Below are 24472 nucleotides of genomic sequence, written 5' to 3'. Positions count from 1 at the left end.
CGGCACCTTGTAACTATTGACAGAGAGCATATAAATCTGAGAGGAGGGGGCGCTGGGGGAAGAGCCTCGGTGAGAACACCTTCTATTTCTACCTAATTACAAGGAAGGTGAGGTAAGGCTGAATTCAAGAAAGCAAGCATCTCCCCACAGCGGGGCACACTTACTGTCTGGCTCTGCCAGGCAAGGAGTGTACCTCCCCCTGGGCTTCCGAGTGCCCGTGGAGAGGCAGATGGCTCGGGTCCTTCGGGATCCAGATCGAGACTGAGGCTGAGGAAGGGGAATGCTTGGGTCTGGGGCAGTGTGAAAAATCTACAAGAAAGAAAAATGGCCCAATCTGCCTGTCAATAAAAGGTTGACGCTGACGTTTTATTTGTACAATGAGCTTTAAGAGTTATTAAATAATCTTATAATTACATATGACTTACATACTATTACAATGCAAGAGATGTTTGATACAAAAATAAAAAAAAAAATCCTAGAGCAATTATAACTTTCTTGTCTGTTTAGACCAAATGATGTTTCCTCCCTGAGTTTTGATTTTTTCTTTTTCTCCACTCCCCAAAAGTAAAATTCAGAAGACATTCCAATAATTTTAAGAAATCTTCCAAATATGAAAAAAGTGTTCAAGAGACACTGATTCTTTGTGTTATAACATCGTCTTTTCGACTTGCATGCTCTTTATGAATGTAACCTCAGGGTTACGTCATTTCTCCAGCCGAGCGGCTCCTTCCTTCTCAGCTATTGTGCTCGGGGTTCTGAGCAGTCTAAGCACGCAACAGGCTGCAGGTGGCGGCCAGGGCCTGGCTCCAGGACACAGCCCTACGCTCTTGGACAGGCATTAAAGAGACGCTCGCTGTCGGCAGAAGGGGAGGACCCAGGGCAGGAGAGAGGCATGGTCATCCTCTGACAAGGACGAGCTCAGAGAGAGATGGATCACAAATGGTTAGACCTGACATGGCTGAATTTGACTGATAATCGAACTAATTTAGCTTTGGCAATTTCTCATTTTCATAGCTATTTCAAGTTCTTGCTTTTTAAAAGAAACCCTCCTTAGAGATTGGGTATGGACAAGACTCCAGCTCTCGGTTCTCTAAATGTTTTCTTGTATTTAGAATATCACTTCCATTATATAATTAAAAATGTAGCTGCAGAGCGATAGTGAGAGAGGGGGAAAGTAGGCTTCCCCGCAAAGTGACTTGATGTGTTCTCTGCAGATTCAGTAATAAACGGGCTACACAAATGCTGAAGGAGGAAGCCTTGAAAAGCAAATGACGCAGAAGGAAACCACCTACCTGAAAGGTTTCTGAGAGGCACTTAGAAATTGAACAAAAAGAAACTGAGGTCCTCGTGAAGAAAGTAATTTATACAAAACTTAAGAGATTAATATTTTATAGGAATAAAGAAATCTAAGCTCAAAGATGATATAAAGGCAAAACTCCCCCATAAAAGCAAGATACAAACTTTTGACACTTCCACATGAAAACTTAGCCTACCTTTTCATAGTGCTCTATCAGAATTTCTACCACAATATTCTGAAATTTAATATTCATCATGGCAGCTACAGTTTCTTCCTGTGCTCTCATTAAAGTTGGGCCAAAGATGACACCAAGATTGGAGACAGTCATGAGATTTTGTTGACTGTGTAGTGATACTCTGCAAATAAAGAGCAACAAAGAAATAAGTTGACTGTTTCAAAATTATGAATATCCTCTCCTATCAAATTCATAGCATAAACAATATAAAATATGCCATTATAGGTAAACTGTCCTGGTGTTAGCCACTCCCAATTAGCATTTTGGATACAGCCTAAAAAGATGAAAAATGTTAACATAGCTCAAGCAAAACATAATCTATTTAAGGGCAGGGAAAAAAAAACCCTTAATTTCCTAAATAAAGTACAATTACCCTGCAAAAATTATTAGTTGCTTGGTATTTTCGATGATACTATACTTATTTTAGAACAGATTGTTAAGAGTGGACTGGCTGTAACTATATTAGGACTCACCAAATACATTGTTGAAAACCTACTGCCAGGCATATTCATATATATTATTGTACTTAATTGTCCCAGTGAATAAGAGATTCCCATTGTACAGACAACAAAACAAAACAAAACAAAACAAAACAAACACCACCCCACCCCCCAAGCTCCTAAAAAGAGATGATATGCTTGAGGTCACAGCAAATTAGGGGCAGAGGTGCTACTTCCGTTCAGGTCTCCTGACTGTAAGTCAAGGGTTTCTCTGAGCTCCCTAGACACATCACTGGCCAATACATGTTTCTCTCTCTTCCTCCTTCCCTTCCTTTTGCCCATCCATCCATTCATCCATCTATCCAAAACCTCCCTGATTACCTCCCCAGGGCCAGGCATTGTGCTGAGAAAAAAAAGTGAGACGAGGAGACGGGGTGAAATCACTGTTTTCTTGAAAATAAAATGAAGTCTCTGGTATCACTGACCTGAATAAAGTAATCCTAGCAACTGTCAAGGGCCTTGACTAGGCTACTGATTTAATTTAATCTGGAAGGAGGAAACTTCATTCATTTGACTAATCTTCCAGTTTAACAACACTGATTATTCTATCTCACTCCAAGTCTTTGGTGTGTAAAGTTTAGGAAGGACAGGACACAGGATCATGGTTATGGTGGACTGAGTACACGCCATGAACTGCATCCCGACCAAAAGTCAGACTTCACGGGAAGGTCAGGAGTTAGGATTAGCCATGCAACTTCTTACACAGTAAAGGAAGAGCTGACCGTCACGATAACTAACATTTTCCCTTATGCCTGACAGAGCACCAGCTAAGAAGGCTTTCAGTTAGAATAAGAAGAATTTCCTTCCAAGTTTCTCTTTTTATATAACCAAATATATATATATATAAAATTAATAACTGTTTGTACATATCACAAAACCTACTAATGAAAATAGTATACAATCCAGTACCAGTCTATGGACTCAAAGGTTGGATCCATCCATTTAAGATGAGTGAACTTAGTTATTTACTATCTCTAAACTTTAGTTTCGTCATCTGTAAATATGTACAACAACCCTAATAGGGCTGTTGGGAGAATTAAATGAAATAATGAATTACATTAAATTAGATTAAATATGATCTCAATATTTTCCCCTGAAGTTAAACAGGTGTTAGGCAGTCCCGCTAGAATGTCATAGTTCCTGTGATGTAAACAAGATGTAATATGGTTAATATTAACCTCATTAGGAAAAATTTGGAAATATTAAAAACTTGGTCTGTTTTGAAAAGGAAGATTGATGACTGTATTGCAAAGGTGGATTGTTTTGACAATCTTTTTTCTTTCTTTTTTTTTTTTTTTTGGTTTTTGGCCAGGGCTGGGTTTGAACCCGCCACCTCCGGCATATGGGACCGGCGCCCTACTCCTTGAGCCACAGGTGCCGCCCATTGACAATCTTTTTTCACTGCTTTACCCTTCTGCTGGGCTAGTCAACCTATACGTACCCCAACTACCCCCATTCCAGCAGATTAGCATCTCATTCCCTCGACTCACATAAGGAGTAGATACCCAACTGCTGTCTCCTGGAACATTGCCCTTTCCTTAATTTAAAGAGAAAATGGACATCAGGATCTGCCAGTTCGTATCACTTTAAATCCAGAAGTTATACAAGAAGAAAAACCTGTATCACATGCTTAGAAGACCCATTACAACAGATGAAAATTATTATTTAAAATTACAGTCCTCCAAAATGCTTACCATCTTTGGAAAGCGTCCTTATGGCATACAGAATGAAGAAATGTTTGCTCAAGAAAATCTACTAACTTTCACTAAGAATAGCAAAAGTGTTTGGTACATGATGTGTAACCGGCTTCCTCTTTCCTCCAGCCCCAGGTCAATGAGACTCCATTCTGGAGAGGAATGCTCCTCTTGCAGCTCCCAGACCAGGAATACAGAATCTCGCTGGGTAGGTAAGTTGCTAGCATGTCTGAGTTACAGGGTTTAAGTTCCCAGGAGTGTAACCAAAAGGGCAACAGCTCCTTCCTCCAACCAGCTACACTCATAGGATGGAGGCTTCATCTGAGGGACAACAGGCCAAGCATATTGGGGACCCTGATCACCCTCACTCCAGCTTGCTTATTGGGTGCAGGCAAGCTGAGAATACCAAGGGTTACCTCCCCTGCCCAGCACCAAGAGCAATAGATTAAAGATTTTGCTGAGAATAGAGGCAGTCCACAGAAGACTCTAAAGCTCTCCCCAAAAGAACTAACATTATATGAAACAAGAGTGTACAAATTTCAAACTTAAGTGTGATTTCAAAAACAATTTTTGGTGGTAAGAAATTAAGAAGATGGTAGTTCTAGGAGGGCAATAAGCTAAACGATAAGGAAAAGCAGAGAGAGGGAGGGAGGGAGAAGGGTGGGGCCTTGGTGTGTGCCACACCTTCTGGGAGCAAGACATGGTTGCAAGAGGGACTTTACCTAACAAATGCAATCAGTATAACCTGGGTTATTGTACCCTCAATGAATCCCCAACAATAAAAAAAAAAAAAGAAAAAAAAAGAAAGAAAAGAAAAGAAATAACCAGGGAAAGGGACAGCTAATAAAGGCCCTCTTAGCATCATAACAAACCTCAAAGATGGGTGAAAAATGTGGATGGTGACAGCCTAAATTTAATCAGCCTGTGGAGCAATTTATGTCCCAGGGCAATGTCAAAACAAAAAATAATCTGCCAGCAATTAGTGGAAACTAACAGCTGGGTGTGACACCAAATGAGGCCAACAGATTAATACAGGGATGAAGGACAGAAACAAACCCAAAGTTGCTGAAACCACCACTATCCCTGGATAATGGACTCTGGTCATGCCCAAGGCTGTATTCTAGGAGGAGAGAACAGCAAAGGCTTCACACTGGGTGGGTGGGGGGATAGATTTTATTAAAATAGTTCACTTAAGTCACTAAACAAACAACAGTAACCAAAAAAAAAAAAAAAAAAAAAAAGAAAAGAAGCATGTCCTGAAGAGAGGGAGGATCAGTATTCGTATCCAGAGTTGCTAAAATATAGCAGCTAAAATGTCTAGTTTTCAACAAAAAATTATAATACATGCAAAGAATCAAGAAAAGCTGACTCATAATCACATAAATGTAGGTAACACAAACTGCCTGTGAGAAGACTCAAATGTCAGATTTAACAGATAAATACTTCAAATACTTTATAAATATGTTCAAAGAACTAAAGGAAACCATGTTTAAAAAAAACTGATGGAAGGTATGAAGGTATTCTAACAATGTTCATCAAATGTAGAGTACCAATAAAGAGAAAGGAATTATTTAAAAGACAATCAAATAAAAACTGAAGTTGAAAAGTACAATAATTGAAATGAAAAATTCATTAGTATGTCTTGACCATAAATTTGTCAGACGAATTTGAAGAATGAATAAACAAACTTGAAAAAATACTGGCAGAGATTATGCAATCTAAAGAACAGAAAGAAAAAAATGAAGACACGTGGACAGAACAAAGAAAATGTAGCATATTATTAATTATACTAATAAAAGAATAATGGGAATACCAAAAGGAGAAGAGAGAAAGGAGTAGAAAAAAAACATTCAAACGGTGGCTAAAAACTTCTCAGATTTGATGGGAAATATGTGTGCATTAACCTGTATATCCAAGAAGCTCAATAAACTCCAAGTAGCATAAACACAAGGAGATCCACAGCTGTACCCATCACAGTAAAAATGCTGAAAAAGACAAAAAGAAAGTTCTGAAAGCAGTAAGAGAAAAACTCCTCTCATATAATGAATGCCCATAATATAACACTCACTTCTCAGCAAAAACAATGAAGTCTAGAAGGCAGTGAGTGGCACAGTCAAGTGCTTTAAAAAAAAAAAAAAATCTGTTAACCAAGAATCTTTTATCCAGCAAAACTTACTTTCAGCCAGGAAAGAGAAATAAAGACCTTGCCAGGTGAACAAAAATGAAGAGAATTCATTGCTGGCGGACCTACATCACACACATGCACACAAATTACTAAAGGAAGTTTTTATACTAAAAGTACTAAAAAGTAAGTGACCTTGAGGTGTTAATTCACATGCATTTGTATAAGCAATGAACACCAGTATTCCAGTAAGGTAATCGCATAATTAAAAGATAGTGTAAATGCATATTTGTTCTTCTTTCTCTTTATTGATTTAAAATGCAATTGTATAAAATAATAGGTACATAATTTTATTGTGGGGCCTATAACATATAAAAGTGCGATATGTTTGACAATAACATAACAAAGGTGGATGAGAGCAAGGCTGCAATGGAGTAAGAAAATAATACCAGATGGTAACTAACTCCACCAAAAAAAATGAGCACAATAAATGGTAAATAAGGTTAATATGTAAAACTCTACAAATATACGTTTCACCAACAAGACATATAACTATAAAAAGTAATAATTACAAGAATGTATTGTGTTGTTTATAACATATTTAGGAGGAAAAAACATGTGTATTAAGAATAGCATCAAAAAGATGCTGTTCCAGCCTCCACAGAACTACAGGATTTCACAGAAGTGGAAATTTCCAAGTTCTAGGAAGTTAAGTTTACAAATTCCTAAGAGCTGAGTCACCATGGAGAGGACCCTGCAGGTGTATCCTGGTGGTCTCCTTGAGAAGACCTGTTCTTCTGGACCTCACCCTTCTCAGGATGTGAAGCTCAGCCTGCAATCAGCAACTTGGAATATTTAGACTTCAGACCAGCATCAGAGATTACAACCTCCTATAGATCATCTGTAGCTTAGCTCCTATCAAAAGCCAGCCAGAGGGAAAACACAAGGACATGTGACTCCAGCTATTCCCAACAGCATCTGAAGACCAAGTTGGCATAAGTGCAACTTGGTCTTCCTGTGAGTAATTGTAAACTGGAAACATTTTAACACTCCAGAATGAAGAGTCTGTACCATACCAGCATGTCTGTGTACTACAGAAATGATAGGTACAAGGAAAAGCCAGATGCCCCCGACTATTCAGGGTCTCAGCACCGTATGCAGGGATTTTCAATAACTCAGGATCATCCAAGTTTTCCAGCTCCTGTGAACAATCCAGACTACCCCAGCACTGAGAGAAATCCGTACTCTGGAGGCTCCAGAACAAGTCCAGACTATCCTATAACTTTTGCAGAGCCAGATTATCCTGGATCTCCAAATAATCCAGTCCGTCCTAGCACTAGGAACAATTCATTATCTGCAACTTCTAGAACCAGTCCAGACTACTACAGATACCTACAAGAGCAGGATTATATCTAATTTCAGAGGAATCCAAACCCCCCAGGCTCATCTGGACAGCCAGACTACCCCAGATCTCAACGAAATTCTGATTTAACATATTCTAGAAACAGAAATTATACAGACTCTGGAATAAATCCAGATTATTTTGGCTCCTTAGGTGAACCAGGCTACCCTGAAACTCAGAGCAACACTAACCAACCTGGCCCCAGAGGCAATTCAAATCATTCAGGCTCCAGAAGGAATCTACAATATGCTGGTTCCAGAATCAATACACACACAGACTCTTTGGGAGAGCCTGATTACCCAGGTGCCAAAAATCAACCTAATTCTCCACACTTTTTTGGGGAACCAGACTATCCTGGTGCTTAGGACTATCAGAACTCTCCAGACATTTGGGGAGAACCTGATTATCTGGGAGCTGAGAATGGGCATGATTATGGCTTTTCAGAGACTCTGGAAATGACCAGGGTGGGGTGATGGCTCCTATCCTTATGGAAGAGAATGAAGACTACCCCAAAAACTTTGAGAGGACATTCTTGGAGATGGCACATTCAGATGGGCACTCCCTGCCAGGCGCTCCTGGAAAAGGCTGTGGAGGAGAAAAGGGACTTGTTCCCTCATAGGGGAATCCAGTTCATTAGACAAGAGCAAAAAATCTAAGCAATTTTATAGGAATTTAGAGGCTCTGAAGGACAAAAAAGAGAGGGAGTGTTCAGCCAAGAAGAGAGTAAGCAATCACTTGTGTCACGTTACCCCACCGTGATAAACTCTTTACCCTTCAGAAGACTCGGTATTCACCCATGTCTCCTCCAAAGCTCTGAAAGGTGTTAGGTGGTCTTCCTAGAGTCACAGTGCCTGGCACACAGTAGGCACTTGAGGAAAACTAACTGAACCGACAGCAACAATGGATGAGTCGTGCCAGTTTGTCATCAGCACTGGAGGTGACTGTGGAGGACGGGTCAGCCCTGAAGGAGAACATGAAGGAGGCAGAGTGGAGCGATGCATTGCCACAGACTGATGAAAGGCGCTGACCGTTACACATGGGCATAGAAAGTATTCATGCTTCAGCCCAGACATCAGTTGTTCAGCCCATGCACTCCTCAATAGGGTGTAATGCCAAGGGAAGAAAATTTGTTCTTGAAAGGCCAGAAAAAATAAGTCTCACTCTTTTTATGTATAAAGCACAGATACACATGTAGTGCATAAACAGACACACCATTTACCACGGATCAATGGATCTGTGGTATTAGAATTTCATGGAGGAGGGAGATGAAGAAAAATGTCTAAAAAGACCCTTGAGGGGACTGATGGTGAACAAAGATTGAGACACTGACCTCCTCTAATGCAAGTGGAACTAATAATGCTGAGCAGTTTTGTAAGCTTCCCGTGCCTTGGGGAGTGCCAAGAGCCTTATTTTTATTATCTTGTGTAATCTGTATAACAACCTTTCAGGCAGACACTGCTGCTCTCCTTATCTTAACAGACAGGAAAACATACTCAGAAAGAAACATGTCCCAGGTCACCCAGCTGTACCCAACTTCTCAATCGACAGAGCCAGGATCCAATCCAGTCTCTCCGACCCACAGCCTGACCTCTTACTTACCCTACATTACTGTTGGGTAGAATCAGGGCAAAGATAAACAGGCTCCTGCCCAAGCTCTGTTGGAAATTAAAGTACTTTGAAAAAACAAAAATAAAAAAGCAAACAAAACGAAGAAAGAATATCATCAAAAAGAGAAAGAGGAAATGTTATAGAACTAGGTAAAAATAAGGCTTCTGTATCTCACGTGAATTGAGTTCCTATATCCTGATAAGATGTTAAGCCTGGAAGAACCACCAACACTAGAAAGCAATATAGTGGGGCGGTGCCTTTGACTCAAAGGGGTAGGGCGTCGGCCCCATATGCCGGAGGTGGCGGGTTCAAACCCAGCCCCGGCCCAAAACTGCAAATTAAAAAAAAAAAAAAGCAATATAGGGAAACAGAAGAACAAAGAAGACATGAAAGACAAAAAAAAAAAAAAAATTACAAAAAAGAAAAGACAGGAAGTAAGAAGCAGCCAGGTGTGGTAGCTGACATCTGCAACCCCGGCATGGAGGCAGAAGGGCTACTTGAGGCCAGGAGTTCAAACCAGCTTGAGCAAGAGCAAGAATCCATCTCTACAAAAAACTAGAAAAATTAGCTGGGCAGAGGGTGCGCTAGCTACTTGGGAGGGAGGCTGAGGCAGGAGGCTCACTTGAGCCTGCAGTCTGAGGTTGCTGTGCACTATTATGAGCCTACTGTACTCTACCTGAGACGAGAGACTGAGAGATACAGCCCGCGACTGCGTCCATAATTAACATTAAACGTGCACGGATTAAACAATACAATCAAGGTCAGAGACTATCAGGCTGGATTAAAGAAAAGATGATCCAACTACAGGTTTTCTACAGTAGCTAGATATGCTTTAGGTTCAAAAATACAAATAGGTTGAAAGTAAAAAAAATGGAAGACATACAAAAAACAATAAGAAAGTCAAAATAGCTGAACTAACATCACACGGAATGGATTTAAAACAAAGAAATGTTAGTCAGAGATAAAACGCTTGTAGTCCCAGCACTTTGGGAGGCCGAGGTGGGTGGATTGCTTGAGCTCATGAGTTCAAGACCAGCCCGAGCAAGAGCAAGACCCCTTCTCTACTAAAAATAGAAAAACTGAGGCAAGAGAATCACTTGAGCCTAAGAGTTGGAGGTTGCTGTGAGCTATGACTGCACGGCACTCTACCCAGGGGACAACTTGAGACTCTGTCTCAAAAAATAAATAAATAGGGTGGCACCTGTGGCTCAAAGGAGTAGGGTGCCGGCCCCATATACCGGAGGTGACGGGTTCAAACCCAGCCCCGGCCAAGAACTGCAAAATAAATAAATAAAATATAATGATGAGAGGCTCACTCCAATAGGTATTTATAATGATTATAAACATGCATGTACCTAATAGCAGAGGACAGCAATAAAAGAGGCAACGTGCTATGTTTCTGAGCATGCTTTACAAAGAGGAAACCCAGAGTTTTGCTTAGTTTCACATTTTCACTCAGTTAGTTATTACAGGCCACCTGACTATTACGAAGCTAACACATTTTAAATAGAGTAGTAAATCTGTGAAAAATTTTACACACCCATGTGCAAAATTAAAAGACTTTCATTTAGGAGAAACCTATTTTCACTTTTTGCCTTGCATTCAAAAGAAATGTCACAATAATTGTCTTAAATGTCTCCTAATAAATAGATGAATGTGCCCCAAATATGATTGAAAAAAATTAATAATGCTTTAAATATTTAAAGTTAGTTGAAAACCAAAGACAACATCGTAGACAGCCTTTGTTTTCAAGACAAACAAAAGGACTCTGGGGAAGAAAGCAATGGTTTATGGTATTTCTCAGAGCTAAGTAATGAAGATTTACAATCACTTTTCTAGCCTTTGGAATCCCAATCTAGGTCACTGATCTTAAATTTTCTTTTGTTCAGGCCTAAAAGGTTGCCAAGGATCAAGAGTATTATTAGCTGTTTGAAGTTTTCTTAAGTAAGCTAATGGTGACCTGGGTACACATTCCACAGCTGCTGCTCACTGGGACCTGACTTTGCTGGGTCCTAGAGGGCAGCCAGGAATAGTGGTGAGGGAGGAGTAAGTATTTTAAGCATTCTTTAGCAGTTAGATCCCCTCCCCTGCTATTCCGTGTCAGGGCCACACACAGTCATGGTAAGGGTAAAGCTTATGTTCACCCGACATTCTGGATAATTAGGCAAAAACATTTTATGTGACACTCGTGGTTTTTAAAAGCATATTTTACCATGATCGCATTAATGTACACAGCTATGATTTAAAATAAATTAAAAAAAAGCATATTTTAAAAGCCTTTTCTAGAAAACCAGCTTGAAGACCAGCAAGAGAATGCCTAACAAATAGTATAATTAAATTTCATGAGGAGCTCACACAATTCAAAACCAATCCTGACCAAAGATAGTTGCGTCCTTTGTTTATTAGCGAAAAAGAAGTACGCCTCTGGTTCAATAGTTAATGATGAACTTAAATGATCTTGTTCCTAGTGGAGTTATGTTTTATTTTAAGTAGAGTTGGTAGTGTGTGTGGGGGGGGACAAGTCATATTATCTCAAAGCCTGCAAATTAAGATGAGACTTATCAATATCTTTATGTAGCATTACAGGGTGAGTATTCCTTATCCAAAATGATAAGGACCAGAAGTGTTTTGGATTATGGATTTTCTTCAGATTTTGGAATATTTGAATTATATTTGTCAGTTAGGCACTTTAAATCCTCAAATACAAAATGTTCCAATGACCATTTCCTTTGAGCATTATGCCTGCATTCAAAAAGCTTTAGATTTTAGAGTTTTGGATTTAAGAAGCTCAACTTGTATTTCAAATGTGCACAGTTCAAATGAGCAGAAACTGGGCTACTACTTGTAGCAGTGAAGGAAGGATTAATCATTCCATTGTAAATCATAGGAAAATAAAATTTTTATTTTATTTACATTAAAATAAAAAATGTCCCTATTGAACAGCAAATAAAGCTGTAAAGGAATTCCTGAGTCAGTTTAAAACTGAATTTAGACGTGTGTTGCCAGCAGCACAGCGGACTTTTGGATTAAATGTGTGTGTGTGCCTTTCAATCTCTAGACAGACAGACATGAGATCTATAACAATTAATTTCAACTTTGCTAGGTACTCAGATATTTAGTCAAAGATTATACTACAATCTAGACGTTTCTGTGAAGTCATATGTTAGATGATGTTAACATTTAAATGAGTGAACTTTAAGTACAGCACATTACCCTCATAATGTGGGTGGGCCAGATCTAATCACTTGAAGGTCTTACGAGGACAAAACCCGAGTTACCCTGTAGAAGAGGGAAACTGCCTTTGGACTTGTGCTGTAGCATCAACTGTCCCCTGGGGCTCTAGCCTGCCAGCCTGTCTTGCAGATTTTAGACTTACCAGCCCCTACAATCACATGAGCCAGTTCCTTAAGATCAGTCAACCAATGTCTCCTCCTCTCCCCCCCATCCTTTTTTCTTTCTTTCTCTCTCTCTAACCCCCCCCCCACACACACAATTGCTTTGATTTTTCTGGAGAACTCTAATACTATAATATCTATCTCTCTATCTGAGAAACAGAAATTTCTAAGTACATGGATGAAGTAAAAGCAAAGTCAGAAAAATCTCCAGCGACCAAGAGAAACTGTGACTCCATGATGGACTCGAACAGTGAAGGTCCTTGGTTGGACCTGAGGGACCCTGTTGACCTTCGTCATCAGAGCAGCACTGATCTCAAAACTCGCTGCTTACACTTAAAAGAACTGGGGGGAAACTCTATACTCCTTCATACATTTTTAAGTTGACATCTAAGTGTTTCACATTAATTTCACAGTTACAAAGAATATAATTTTTTAAATTATTACTTCAAAATATGACAGGAGTATAAATCTTTTTGGTTCATTACATGCACCACTTCTGCTTTGCTTGGGTCTGGGTTACAAGTGTGCCCATCGCCCAGACTGCATTCACTGTACCTGTTAGGCAGGTTTTCACCCATCTTCTCCCCTTCCTCTCTGATTAATTTCCACGGAGTTTTACTTCCCTCTGTGCACCTGCGAGCTCATCAGTTTGTTCGAGCTAACAGCTGAATAACAAGTACATGTGGTAGCTGTCCAGTCTTTAGATATTTCACTTAGGATAATGTTTGCTTTATTGCCCTCGGTAGAGTCCTGTGGCATCACAGCTCACATCAACCTCCAGCTCTTGGGCTTAGGCGATTCTCTTGCCTCAGCCTCCTAAGTAGCTGGGACTACAGGCGCCCGCCACAGTGCCTGGCTACATTTTTGTTGCAGTTTGGCCGGGGCCGGGTTTGAACCCGCCACCCTCAGTACAGGGGTGCCCTACCCACTGAGCCACAGGCGCTGCCCTGGTTTAGTATTTTTTAAAACCCATTCAATGGACTCAGATTACAACAGCTATATTATGACACCACCATATATTTTAAAAAGACCTGGTAAAGGCGTAAGTTTGACAGATGAACAAGTAGTTAAATGAACACTAGAAGTTAGGGAATTACTTGACCAGATGCTTTATTAAGATGTCCAGCATCTCTCGGTTCTTCTCTGGCAGTTTGTGCACCAGGGCATGCACAGCCTCCACGCGGTAGTTCTGGTCATCAGATTCTGTTATGATGAAAAGAGTTGCAAATGCTCAATAGTAATTTCACTCACACGTGTATGTAAACATTAGTAATCTGTACAACATAACCACTCCCACCCTCACGCTTTATTCGGTTTATTGTTATCGTTACTGTGACGTAAGAGAAGGTGAGTAACTTGCCCACAGTCATGGAGTTAAGAGAGCAGAGATGCCAGGCAAACTCAGTTCTGCTTATTCCACCTGTGGGCTCCTAAGCCACTAGAGCAGGGGTCCTCAAACTTTTTAAACAGGGCCAGTTCACTGTCCCTCAGACCATTGGAGGGCCAGACTATAGTTTAAAAAAAAAACAAAAAACTATGAACAAATTCCTATGCACATTGCACTATCTTATTTTGAAGTAAAAAAACAAAACAGGAACAAATACAATATTTAAAATGAGGAACAAGTAAAGTTAAATCAACAAACTTATCAGTATTTCAATGGGAACTATGGGCCTGCTTTTGGCTAATGAGATGGTCAATGTCCGGTGCCATATTTGTCACTGCTAGTCGTAACAAGTGATGCAGGTGTGCATCAGTTAGTCCCGAGACTGAGAGGAGTCGTGGAGAGACAGAGAGAAGGAGGGGAGTCGGAGAGGGCAGTGCACATTCCACACATGCGCACTGCGGGCCTGGGGACAGTCTGCTGCTAAGGACAGGCAGCCTGGAGGACAGGCAGCAGTGGCAAAAACACAGCGGGCCAGATAAATGTCGTCGACGGGCCGCATATGGTCCGCCGGCCGTAGTTTGAGGACCCCTGCACTAGACTATATACTTCCATAGAACCAAAATTCAGGAGTTTTGCTACTCCAGGACAGAATCAGACCATGCCAATTATTGCAACTGCCTAATGCCAAGAGCTCTACTATGCATTATCCTATAGAAACTTCCTGGAGGTCCAGCTTAGCGCTGCCAAAGGGAAGTCTCTACTTCCTCTCCCAGTGTACAAATTTAAAAACAATACAGAGGAACTTTGCTGAGGCATCAGCATCATAATACAAACAGAAGCCTACTGGATTTGGAGCTCACAAAGACAGCGCTTAAATCTGAAGTGGAAGAAATCATCTGAGGCAAGTCTAGTGTGGCAGCAAAATCCAAAATGTTGACATGTCTGCTAGGGAAATGTCTAGCACTTCAGAAAAAGAAAACTAATTAACATTCTCTTACTGCAGTGAACAAAGGCTGGGGTGACTGCCTCGCCTTGCCAAATTCTTTCCCTGCCCCAGAGTGTTCACGTTACAGGAGCACCGTGTCATCCGAGCATTGCTGTACGGACACGGAGTGAGGAAAGCCCAGGCTAAACATGAGGTTCTCTGAGAGGAGTTGGAAGGGAGACACCAAAGCTCTGACCTCTCTGCTGGGCGTGTGCAAAGGTAGGTGCGTGAATCCAGGAGTACAGTGACCAGGTGCACCCCCAGAGAGTCTGGCTGGTCTGCATGGCAGAAGACATGAGAATCAGACAGAAGTGCAGCACAGAACCAAGATGCCAGGTCTGGAGGAGTCGGGAGAGAAATGTCATCTCCCAGCTCTGCAGTTCCAGGGCGCAAGCTCCGCCGAGGAATTCCATGAGGCACCTTTTAGGCTCTGGGTAACTTTCCTTTTATACTGAGCTAGACCAAATAACCTAATTTTATTAATTTAATAAGTAGTAAACGGGACCATCTCAGTCCAAGAGAAAGATGAAATCCTATACATAAGAAAATATTATTTTGGCTAGGTAGTGGTGGCTCATGCCTATCACCCCAGCATTTGGGGAGGATGAGGCAGGAGGATCATGTAAGGTCAGGAGACTGAGACCACTCTGGGCAATACCAAGATCCCGTCTCTACAAAAAATAAAAAAAGAGTTAGTTGGGCATGGTGGCATGTTCCTATAGTCCCAGCTACTTGGGAGGCTGAGGCAGGAGGATCACATGAGTCCAGGAGTTTGAGGTTGCAGCTATGATGACGCTACTGCATGTCAGCCCTGGCAACAGTGAAATCCTATCTCAAAATTTAAAAAAAAAAAAAAAAAAAGAAAGAAAAGAAAGATAAAAATGCACCAAAAACAAAACCCCACTTTTTTTTTTTTTTTTTTGTAGAGACAGAGTCTCACTTTATCACCCTCGGTAGAGTGCCATGGCATCACACAGCTCACAGCAACCTCCAACTCCTGGGCTTAAGTGATTCTCCTGCCTCAGCCTCCCGAGTAGCTGGGACTACAGGCACCCACCACAACACCCAGCTATTTTTTGGTTTGCAGTTCAGCTGGGGCCGGGTTTGAACCCGCCACCCTCGGTATATGGGGCCTGCGCCCTACCGACTGAGCCACAGGCACCGCCCCAAAACCCCACATTTTTAATATCATGGTTGCAAAATATATATGGTCATCATTGCCAAAGAAGAAAGTGGAGGAAAAGGGCCGTGCCTGTGGCTCAAAGGAGTAGGGCACCGGCCCCATCAGAGGTGGCAGGTTCAAACCTGGCCTGGCCAAAAACTGTAAAAAAAAAACAAACAAAAAAAAAAACTGAAAGTGGAGGAAGGTCTGGGGACCAAAAGCTTAAACTAAAACAATCAGCTCAACAAGCTCTTGTAGCCAAGTAGCTCAAATGTCAGTTGTAAAACAAAATTTCTGTGAGAAACGCTTCTAGGTTAAGTAAAAAAAATTGACTTGTGGCTTCGGTTTCTCCATGAATTTACTAGTGTGCTTGGACAAGTTACTTGTCCACCCTGGGTCCTGATTTCCTACTTTGCAGAATGAGAGGTCAGAGCATATGTTTTCTGAGGTTCTGATCATCTAGAAAAATAGATTTCTGTGAAGAGAATGGAAAGTGGGGAGCTTTAGAAGAAAGCTGAGTGCTGGCTTGAAAACCAAGGTCATTCACCTTCATCTGACACTTTCGTCTGCAGACATGTCCTGTGACATTATAACCCAAGCAAATAAACTAATGCAACTGATTATTCCTTGGATTGCAAAAACCTCTCTTGTTACAGTTACACCTTGTACATCTTAATAATGAAATGCCAACTTCTAATTGTTAACAAGGTACTGTGATGGGCTCAGTTGGGGATCTGGTACTTTGGACTCAATAGTTTAAAAATATGTATTACTGACTTCCTCGGTTACATTTTCTCCCTGTCCTCCAATCTTCTCCCCCAATATTTTAATTAAACCTCTCTATTCATATCACGTTATGGCAGTCACAGATCTCAACAAATGACAGATATTTGATCTACTCACAAACATACTATAAGGGAAAGGGGATAATGGTACTTCCTTCTGCCTGCCGAAACACTTGGCTCTTCTCTCCAGATTAGGAACACAGCATGTGAGCATATTGTGGTGATGTGACTGTCCGTACACAGGTGTAGTCTTGTTTATTTAACCATAAAGTCACTCTCAAAGGAAACTGGTAGTCATCACTCAAGGAACATGAAATGAGAATAACTCTTCACAGCTCTTTGTAATCACACTAGATTGTCACCCGGACGAGGTCTTGTTAAGTGACAAAATATTTTAGTTCATTCATTCTGGAATTTCTTACTGGTTTATAAGCCATATTTGAGCTACCAAGTATTAGATTAACAACTTTTTAAGCAGTATGTGAAAAAAATCTTAACCAGCTGACTTAAGTGTATATGCCTAAGTAACACAGATGAACTCGGCTGACGTGAGTGTACTTACTAACAGCGACAATGAAGTCCTTGTGCAACTTGTACGTCATCAGTGGCTCTGCAAGGCATCTGGACAGAGAGGAGAGGCATGTTTTACAAAGGCAGGGTCATTTTCTCCCCCTCCCTAAACTGTCATTGCTTCTTTGTGATTTGGGTAGTTATCATTTTTCAATTACATTTTTCAATTAAAATAAGAAAAAATATAAAGAATTGGGTGATTAGGCAGCACAATAAAGTTCTAGGAGTAGGGCCCGGAGCAGTCCTGAGATGCAGCCCCAAGTTTCACTCCTATAAGTGGGGATGACGCAGCTCACGGCATGGTGTAGTGATCGGGAAGATAACGTGCATGGAACTGCAGTCTTGTAACTAAAACATGAAATATGAGGCACTGACTTCGGGGGTGGGCACCGGGTGGAAGCCTGAGCGGCCTGGGGGAAGATACCAATGCCCCTGAGCAGTTCCTACCAGGATTATATCTGCAGAAGAGGCAGGGAGATCATTTTTTCATTTTGTAAGAACTATCTTAGCACATGAAAAACTCTCTCAGATATGAGCACAAGTGTTAAAAAGCAAAACAATTTTCCATTTCAATTTGTTATTTTCAAAAAATACATGAAAACCTTACAAATTTAATTTGAAACAAAAAAGTACTTATTCAGGATTTGCAAAAATGTTGCAGTCATTTAAGTTATTACTGGAAAAAATGAAGTACAAGTTCCAGAATACTAAACATCAATGTTACCACCCTGAACTATTTCCTTAAGGCAGTGGTTCTCAACCTATGGGTCGAGACCCCTCCCCCCGTTTTTTTCTTTCTTTCTTTTTTTTTTTAATTAATTCATAGCTGTGTACATTAACGCAATCATGGGGTACAATGTGCTGGTTTTATATACACTTTGATATGTTTTCATCACACTGGTTAACATAGCCTTCACGGCATTTTCTTAGTTATTGTGTGAAGACATTTATATTCTACACCTAGTAAATTTCACATGTACCCTTGTAAGATGCACCGTAGCTGTGGTCCCACCAATTACCCTCCCTCCACCCATCTTCCCTCTCTCCTCCCTCTCCCCTTTCCCCTTCTTCTTGGGCTACTATAAATTAATCTCATAGTAAGACTGAGTACACTGGATACTTTTTCTTCCATTCTTGAGATACTTTGCTAAGAAGAATTTGTTCCAGCTCCATCCATGTAAACATGTAAGAGGCAAAGTCTCCATCTTTCTTTATGGAGACCTCTCTCTTTTTTTTTTTTTTTGGCCAAGGCTGGATTTGAACCTGCCACCTCTGGCATATGGGGCAGGTGCCCTACCCCTTTGAGCCACAGGCACCACCCTATCGAGACCTCTTTTTCACAATGAAAATACATTGTGGCATTAGGAAGGCTGAGAACCACTGATAAGGGAAGGACTTGATCTAAAGAGTGAAGCTTGGGAAACAGGCACCAGGAAATCACGTGGTTACTGCCCACCAGGGTGAGCCAGAGGCCACAGCTAGAGTGTCAGGAGTCATCACCTGAGGTAGTTTTTCAGTCCGCTGGTGATCGTCTTGTTGTCCCACAGTTCAATATCAATGTCAATATCGGGAGGAGATTTGGGAGCTGGAAAGAACGAAAACAAAATGTTTAAATTGTGCAACTCAAACTATTATTTGTGCCATTATAAAAATGGATACAAATCTAAGTAGGTCTAAAGAGTGAGGTATTCATTTCTTAGGAATCCAAGAGAATTAACGTTAGGATTTTTGTTTGTGTGAATTGTTAAAAAGCTCACTCAAACACTAACCCTCAAGAATATCTTCTGGAGTAATAATCTCTCCAATCGAATTACTGCTGATTGCTAACATGACAAAATAGTTTGCGTGTGCCTGGCATGCTTCTAAGTGTTTTGCAGGGATCGACATACTGAATCGTAACTCGTAAGAGGCAGGCACTGTCATTATCTCCATTTTTATAAATGAGGAGGCTGAGACACAAAAGTTAAACAAATTACTCAAGGTCATGAAACTTCTAAGTGGCTGATCTGGGATTCCAAACCAGGCAACAACTCTGGCACCCATCTTACCGTGTCTCAACCCAAGCAAAGAACAATTGAGGAAAAGTCCAATATTATAAAAACGCCTCCTGAAATTCTGATTATTCATCTATTATAACTGAGCATTAGAAACAATATATTAATTTAAAATATTATTAGAAAGTATTCAAAGACAAGCAATATTATGTCTATATCTGAAAAAATCCTGTGGTTTATATTGCCTATAGGAATATTAAAAAATAATTAAATAACTTGCTTCATCCAAAACTTACAAAATATGGTGTTCATGAGTTTTTGAACTTTGGAGTTCACTCCTCCTATTCGGTAGAGGCCTAAAATGGTGATGCCTATAATGGGACAGAAAAATCACAAGAAAATGGGTTGAGACATAACTTCACAATTACAGAATGCTAAAAACTCAGACATATGCCAACACAGAATTTGAAAGCTACTCATCCAATTTTGCAGTCTAACTTTAGCAAACCTACCCTGGAACTACCCATCCGACACGTATTTCTCAGAGCAGAAACACAACAGTAATTTGAAAGTCTTTGAAGATCTTCAAAGTGGCAAAATATACCTGCCCATTCACCATTATTTAAATATAAAAAAGCATCAAAGATGTGAAGGGATGACCAGTATCCCTGTCTTCCAGTCCTTCCATCCTGGAGCCTCCTGTGTGTCACTCCAACCATCCTATGATGATGCTCAGATCTTCAATTTGAAGGGGAGGGCACAGACTTGGAGAATTCAAGGAACCTACCTATGTTCTCAAAACTTTTCAGTGGCAGCACTAAAAGCTGAATATAAGTTTATAAAACTCCAAAGCCCGATATGAGTTTTGCTCCAGACACATTTCCACAAAAGTGAGAGTCTAACATCTCACTGGAGTGGACTTTGACACAGAGGTTGTGATTAAAGAAAAAGAAGGGACCAGAACGGTGGCAGAGGCTGAAATACAAGGGGAGGGAACAGAGAGAGGAAAGGGGGGCTGAAAACGAGCTCCTGGGGAATCTTACCACCTCAATGCCTGAAAAAAAGAGACGCTTACGGTAATTAATAATACACACTTTATCATCAAGAAGTAAAGTGAAGCTATATTAAGAAAAATCATCTTAAAAAAGAAGAATGTTTGCAGCATCATTTTTAGCAAGTTGAAGTTCCAGGTACAGCAATGTGTAAACTTACACAATTTACACACTTCTGTCGTTCCTAAATTTAACTTCATGTTAATGACTAGGAACATCTTCATTCTCTTCTCTGAGAGGTCTCTCGGTAAGAATGAGATGAGCCTCAGCAATGCTTTACCTGTCAGGCAACACTCACCTCTTGTTTCCACGGCTTGAATGCATTTTCTCACGAAGTTGAACCCTGCTTCATTTAAGTACACTGGAAGTAAGAGAAAACACATCAAACGCTGGGCTTCTAATTTCCCCCCTTCTGTGCCTTCATGACTCCGCAGCACTGTGGCTGCTACCAAATTAATCAAGCACTTCGTTAAGAGGCTGGATTTTATTACGTTGGGGTAAATGTAGAGGAAGGAGGTTCATGTTCAGTTAGTACATCCGCCTGCGGACTAAGAAGCAGGGATCCTTTACAGAAAGTATGTCACGTTGATTCCATCCACTCTTCCTAAAAGTGGCATTGTCTTTCTGGAGGACAGAGGTAAACGCAGTGAGAATGAGCCTTCACCGTGTTTTGAAAATTGTATTATAAAGCCTTTCGTATATCCTTCCCCAGGGAATTCTCAAACCAACATTAGGAGATGGAGGGAAAGCTTTGTAAACTTCAGATGATTCACTGGGTTCTTAAAAACTTCACTCCTCACTGCTCTAAGCCAGAGAGTCAGGATTCCAAGTCAGATTTCCTGATTGCAAGCCTAGTGCCCCTTCTGTTACATTTTGCAACCATTTCAAATTAATTAAAAACGTGCTTGGCCAGTCCACTATAATTCCCCCAAATCCTAGATTATGAAATAACAATCTTTTTTTTATTGGTTTTATCTAGATTTTCCTTACATCTAGTCTAATTTTTTTCAGGTTTAGGGGCAAGGTCAAATTAGATTACTTGATTAAAGTGAGAGCACTTAATTTAACAAAACCAAGTAATAAACCAAGGAAAAACTCAACGTTCTTTTGGACTGTGATAGAAACTTTTATCACACGTGGTGGAGATCTGCTATCTTTTAGTATTTTGAAATGATACATAATTTAAAAAAGCAAAAATTTAAAACTGGCTTCCATTTAAAGATGATTAAATACATTCACAGAACTGAATACGGATCTACGGACAAAAATATACATGTCAAAAAATAGGACACGAATCAAAAAAGGGTACCAGCATTAGACTAAAAACGCTGAAAAAAGTCCCAGACATAGAAAACCTGAAAGTGAAGTGGTTGACAGAAGGCTTGAAAAATCTCTGGCACCAGGAGGCACTGCCTTGAGAGGTTGTTAAGTGAAAACAAGTAATCTGCATGACAATAAGGCCTATTTTCTTAAAATGTAAAAGTTTTTGAGAGTATGAATGTTTCTGTTTTCCTGGGGAGGGAAAAAACTTCATAAAGATCTATGCAAATTGTTGGTAAGAAGGAAGAAGGCAAAAGGTAGAAACGGTCCAGGGGTCCTCAAACTGCGGCCCCGCGGGCCACGTGAGGCGGTGTGATTGTATTTGTTCCCATTTTGTTTTTTAACTTCAAAATAAGATATGTGCAGTGTGCATAGGAATTTGTTCCTAGTTTTTTTTCTTAAACTATAGCCCAGTCCTCCAACAGTCTGAGGGACAGTGAACTGGCCCCCCGTTTAAAAAGTTTGAGGACCCCTGCTAGACTTTGGAATTATGTTATGTGTGTCTGTGTGTATATTTGTTTAGTACTTTGCATATGTATCTATACTTAATATTTTAAAAATAATTTCAGTACTCAAGAAATAAAAATGCTAAAACTGAAATATGCATTGCCATCAACAGAAACTGGCTTATTTATTCCTTTGTCCCAGCTTAGGTTAGGAGAACAGACTTCAGTGAATGCTGAGAGTTAACTCAGTGTGCAGGAAAGGAGGCCCTGGGCTGAGCATCTGCCTCGTTGGAGAGCAGCTGGACACTGCACAGGAGAGGAACTCTTTCTGGACACGAGAAAGGAGTGCTTGCTCATAATAACCCTAAACACCAAGGATAAGACTACACATGCAGACGTTTTAAAATACTTACTGAACATAGGAAACAGGTGACATGAAAAGGTGAAAGAGAAACCACTTAATTTTCATTGTTAACAATGACAATAAAAACTGAGGCCAAAAAAAAAAAAAAGTAACCCTACTTATAACAGGAGTATTTTTTTTTTAATCAATTAAAACAGTAAGTTCTTGACATTTAAAAATGTTTGGTACTTGAGGTCACATTGTTCAGCTTTTCAATAAAAAAAGATTTATGAAGAGAAAGAGAAAATCATTGGAAAAAAACATGCAACACAGCTGGCTTTTGGCAAAATGAGTGGAGACAGTTGTGACATGTAAGAGAAGAGTTTGTTTCTTAAGTATTCACTTGGAGAGCAAATAATAACCAGGCTGTCTCTCAAAGGCAGACAGGGGTATGGGCCAGCAGCACTCCAGTCTTTTCTAATAAGCTGAAATCACAGGCTCATTATGTAGATGAAATCTTACAGAGTCAGTCTGACCACCGCGCCGCTCCATGGGCGTCGCTACCCGGATGTGTCCCACGGATCCTGTACTCAGCTCTTTTCACTCGAGTAAATCAACATTATCCATCAATTCAGAGAAGTGTTAGAACACACTGCGTTGGCACAAATGACCATGGATTTCCACGTGTCCTTAGACCATCCTCTGCTCCGACTGAACACGGTTCCGGGGTGCACAGACTGCCCTTGGCTTTGTTCACAGCCAGACGAGCGTAGGGTGAGTTCCCAGCTCACTGTTACTGCTGCATGAATGGGAACGTGCCCATTATTTTATGAACGCGAGTTCCTTCATTTATACAATGAGGGGAGTAACAATACACGAGCTAATGAAGGAGTCTCAGTGAGATAAAGACAAGCCACAGGAAGCAGGAAGAGCACCTAAGAATACAAGCCTGGAGGGACGCTGGCCCCCTTCTCCTCTGCGCCTGTGGACACATCATTGCTATGGGAAGGAAAGCAGAAGAAATGCTTACAGCGCCCCCTACGTCTACCACATGAGAGAGACAGTCGATATTTCCCTCCCATTATTAGCTGTGTTACTGGATGTGGTTTTGATCTCTCTGTGCCTCAGTTTCCTCTTGTATTAAATAAGGGTAATAATACAAAGTAGTATCTTCTTTTCTTTCTTTCTTTTTTTTTTTTTTTTGCAGTTTTTGGCTGGGGCCAGGCTTGAACCCGCCACCCCCAGTATATGGGGCCGGAGCCCTACTCCTTGAGCCACAGGCGCCACCCCCATAGTAGTATGTTCTTCATGGAGTGGTTTAAAGATGAAATAAGTTGACATTCGCAACTCCTAGAATAGTGTAACACTTCGTACTTTACTGTATTTACTAGGTGCCCCAGGGTGTTGACTATCATCATCATTATGGACTGGCAGAGAATGTAAATATCTACATGTGTAAGTTACATGGACACAGCATTCTTTGTACCTGGCTCAAATCATTGGGACTCAATGGATTGTCAGCCATAGTGTTGTTTTTCAGAAAGTCACGCTATCTCACTTATTTTTAAAATACTGCGGGCTGAGGCAATGATCTGTTGCTTCAAAGAAACATAGATCAGGTATAAACCAGGCAGTGCCTATGAACCTTGCTGGCCACAAAAAAAAAAAAAAAACAAGCTGGATATTAACAAACGTCCCTAGGCACTCATTCTACTTTAGCAAATCATGACGAATAACTGAACAGATGGTGGCAGACGCTGGTTGCCCGTGTTTGTTGTCTATCCCTGCAAGAAGACTTTTTTTTTGCTCAGCACCCTTGAAACCAGGCTTAGTCATGGGACACATACCAACTAATAAAATATGAATGGAATTGCCACGTCCCTTTACCCAGAAGACGTAAGAGCCAGCATGAGGCTTGTCTCTCCCTTTTTTTCCCCTGGTGTAAGGTCAGCAATGACACAGGCGGAGGCCACTCCATTAGCTTCAGTTTCAGGGTGAAAACCTTATGGCAGAGAGGCTCTGCTGACTTACACCAGCAGGCACCATAAACAAGAAATGAAACTTCACTACCATCAGGCTCTGAGATTCGAAGATCATCTGTTACCACGGCATAACCTGGCCAGTTCTGATTTAATTAATTCACACAGTTCACTGCGGCAAAAAGGACTCAGTAAA

The 24472-nt window shown here is 40.7% G+C and overlaps 1 protein-coding gene across 3 annotated transcripts in view; it reads right to left on the bottom strand.

Annotated features, from left to right (window-relative positions):
* Positions 1 to 24472, bottom strand: part of ARHGAP42 (Rho GTPase activating protein 42) — a 345686-nt gene that overhangs the window by 20594 nt on the left and 300620 nt on the right. For all 3 annotated transcript variants that reach the window (XM_053560437.1, XM_053560438.1, XM_053560439.1), the window contains 7 exons: positions 20487 to 20549; positions 19433 to 19507; positions 18643 to 18727; positions 17135 to 17193; positions 13351 to 13456; positions 1494 to 1653; positions 165 to 309 (listed from right to left, as the gene is read on the bottom strand). In XM_053560437.1, the coding sequence (XP_053416412.1) occupies positions 165 to 309; positions 1494 to 1653; positions 13351 to 13456; positions 17135 to 17193; positions 18643 to 18727; positions 19433 to 19507; positions 20487 to 20549 (693 nt within the window). The remainder of the gene's footprint in view (positions 1 to 164; positions 310 to 1493; positions 1654 to 13350; positions 13457 to 17134; positions 17194 to 18642; positions 18728 to 19432; positions 19508 to 20486; positions 20550 to 24472) is intronic.

Source organism: Nycticebus coucang, chromosome 14 (assembly GCF_027406575.1).
Source record: "Nycticebus coucang isolate mNycCou1 chromosome 14, mNycCou1.pri, whole genome shotgun sequence".
NCBI lineage: Eukaryota > Metazoa > Chordata > Mammalia > Primates > Lorisidae > Nycticebus > Nycticebus coucang.
This window is presented reverse-complemented; position numbering and strand designations above follow the sequence as displayed.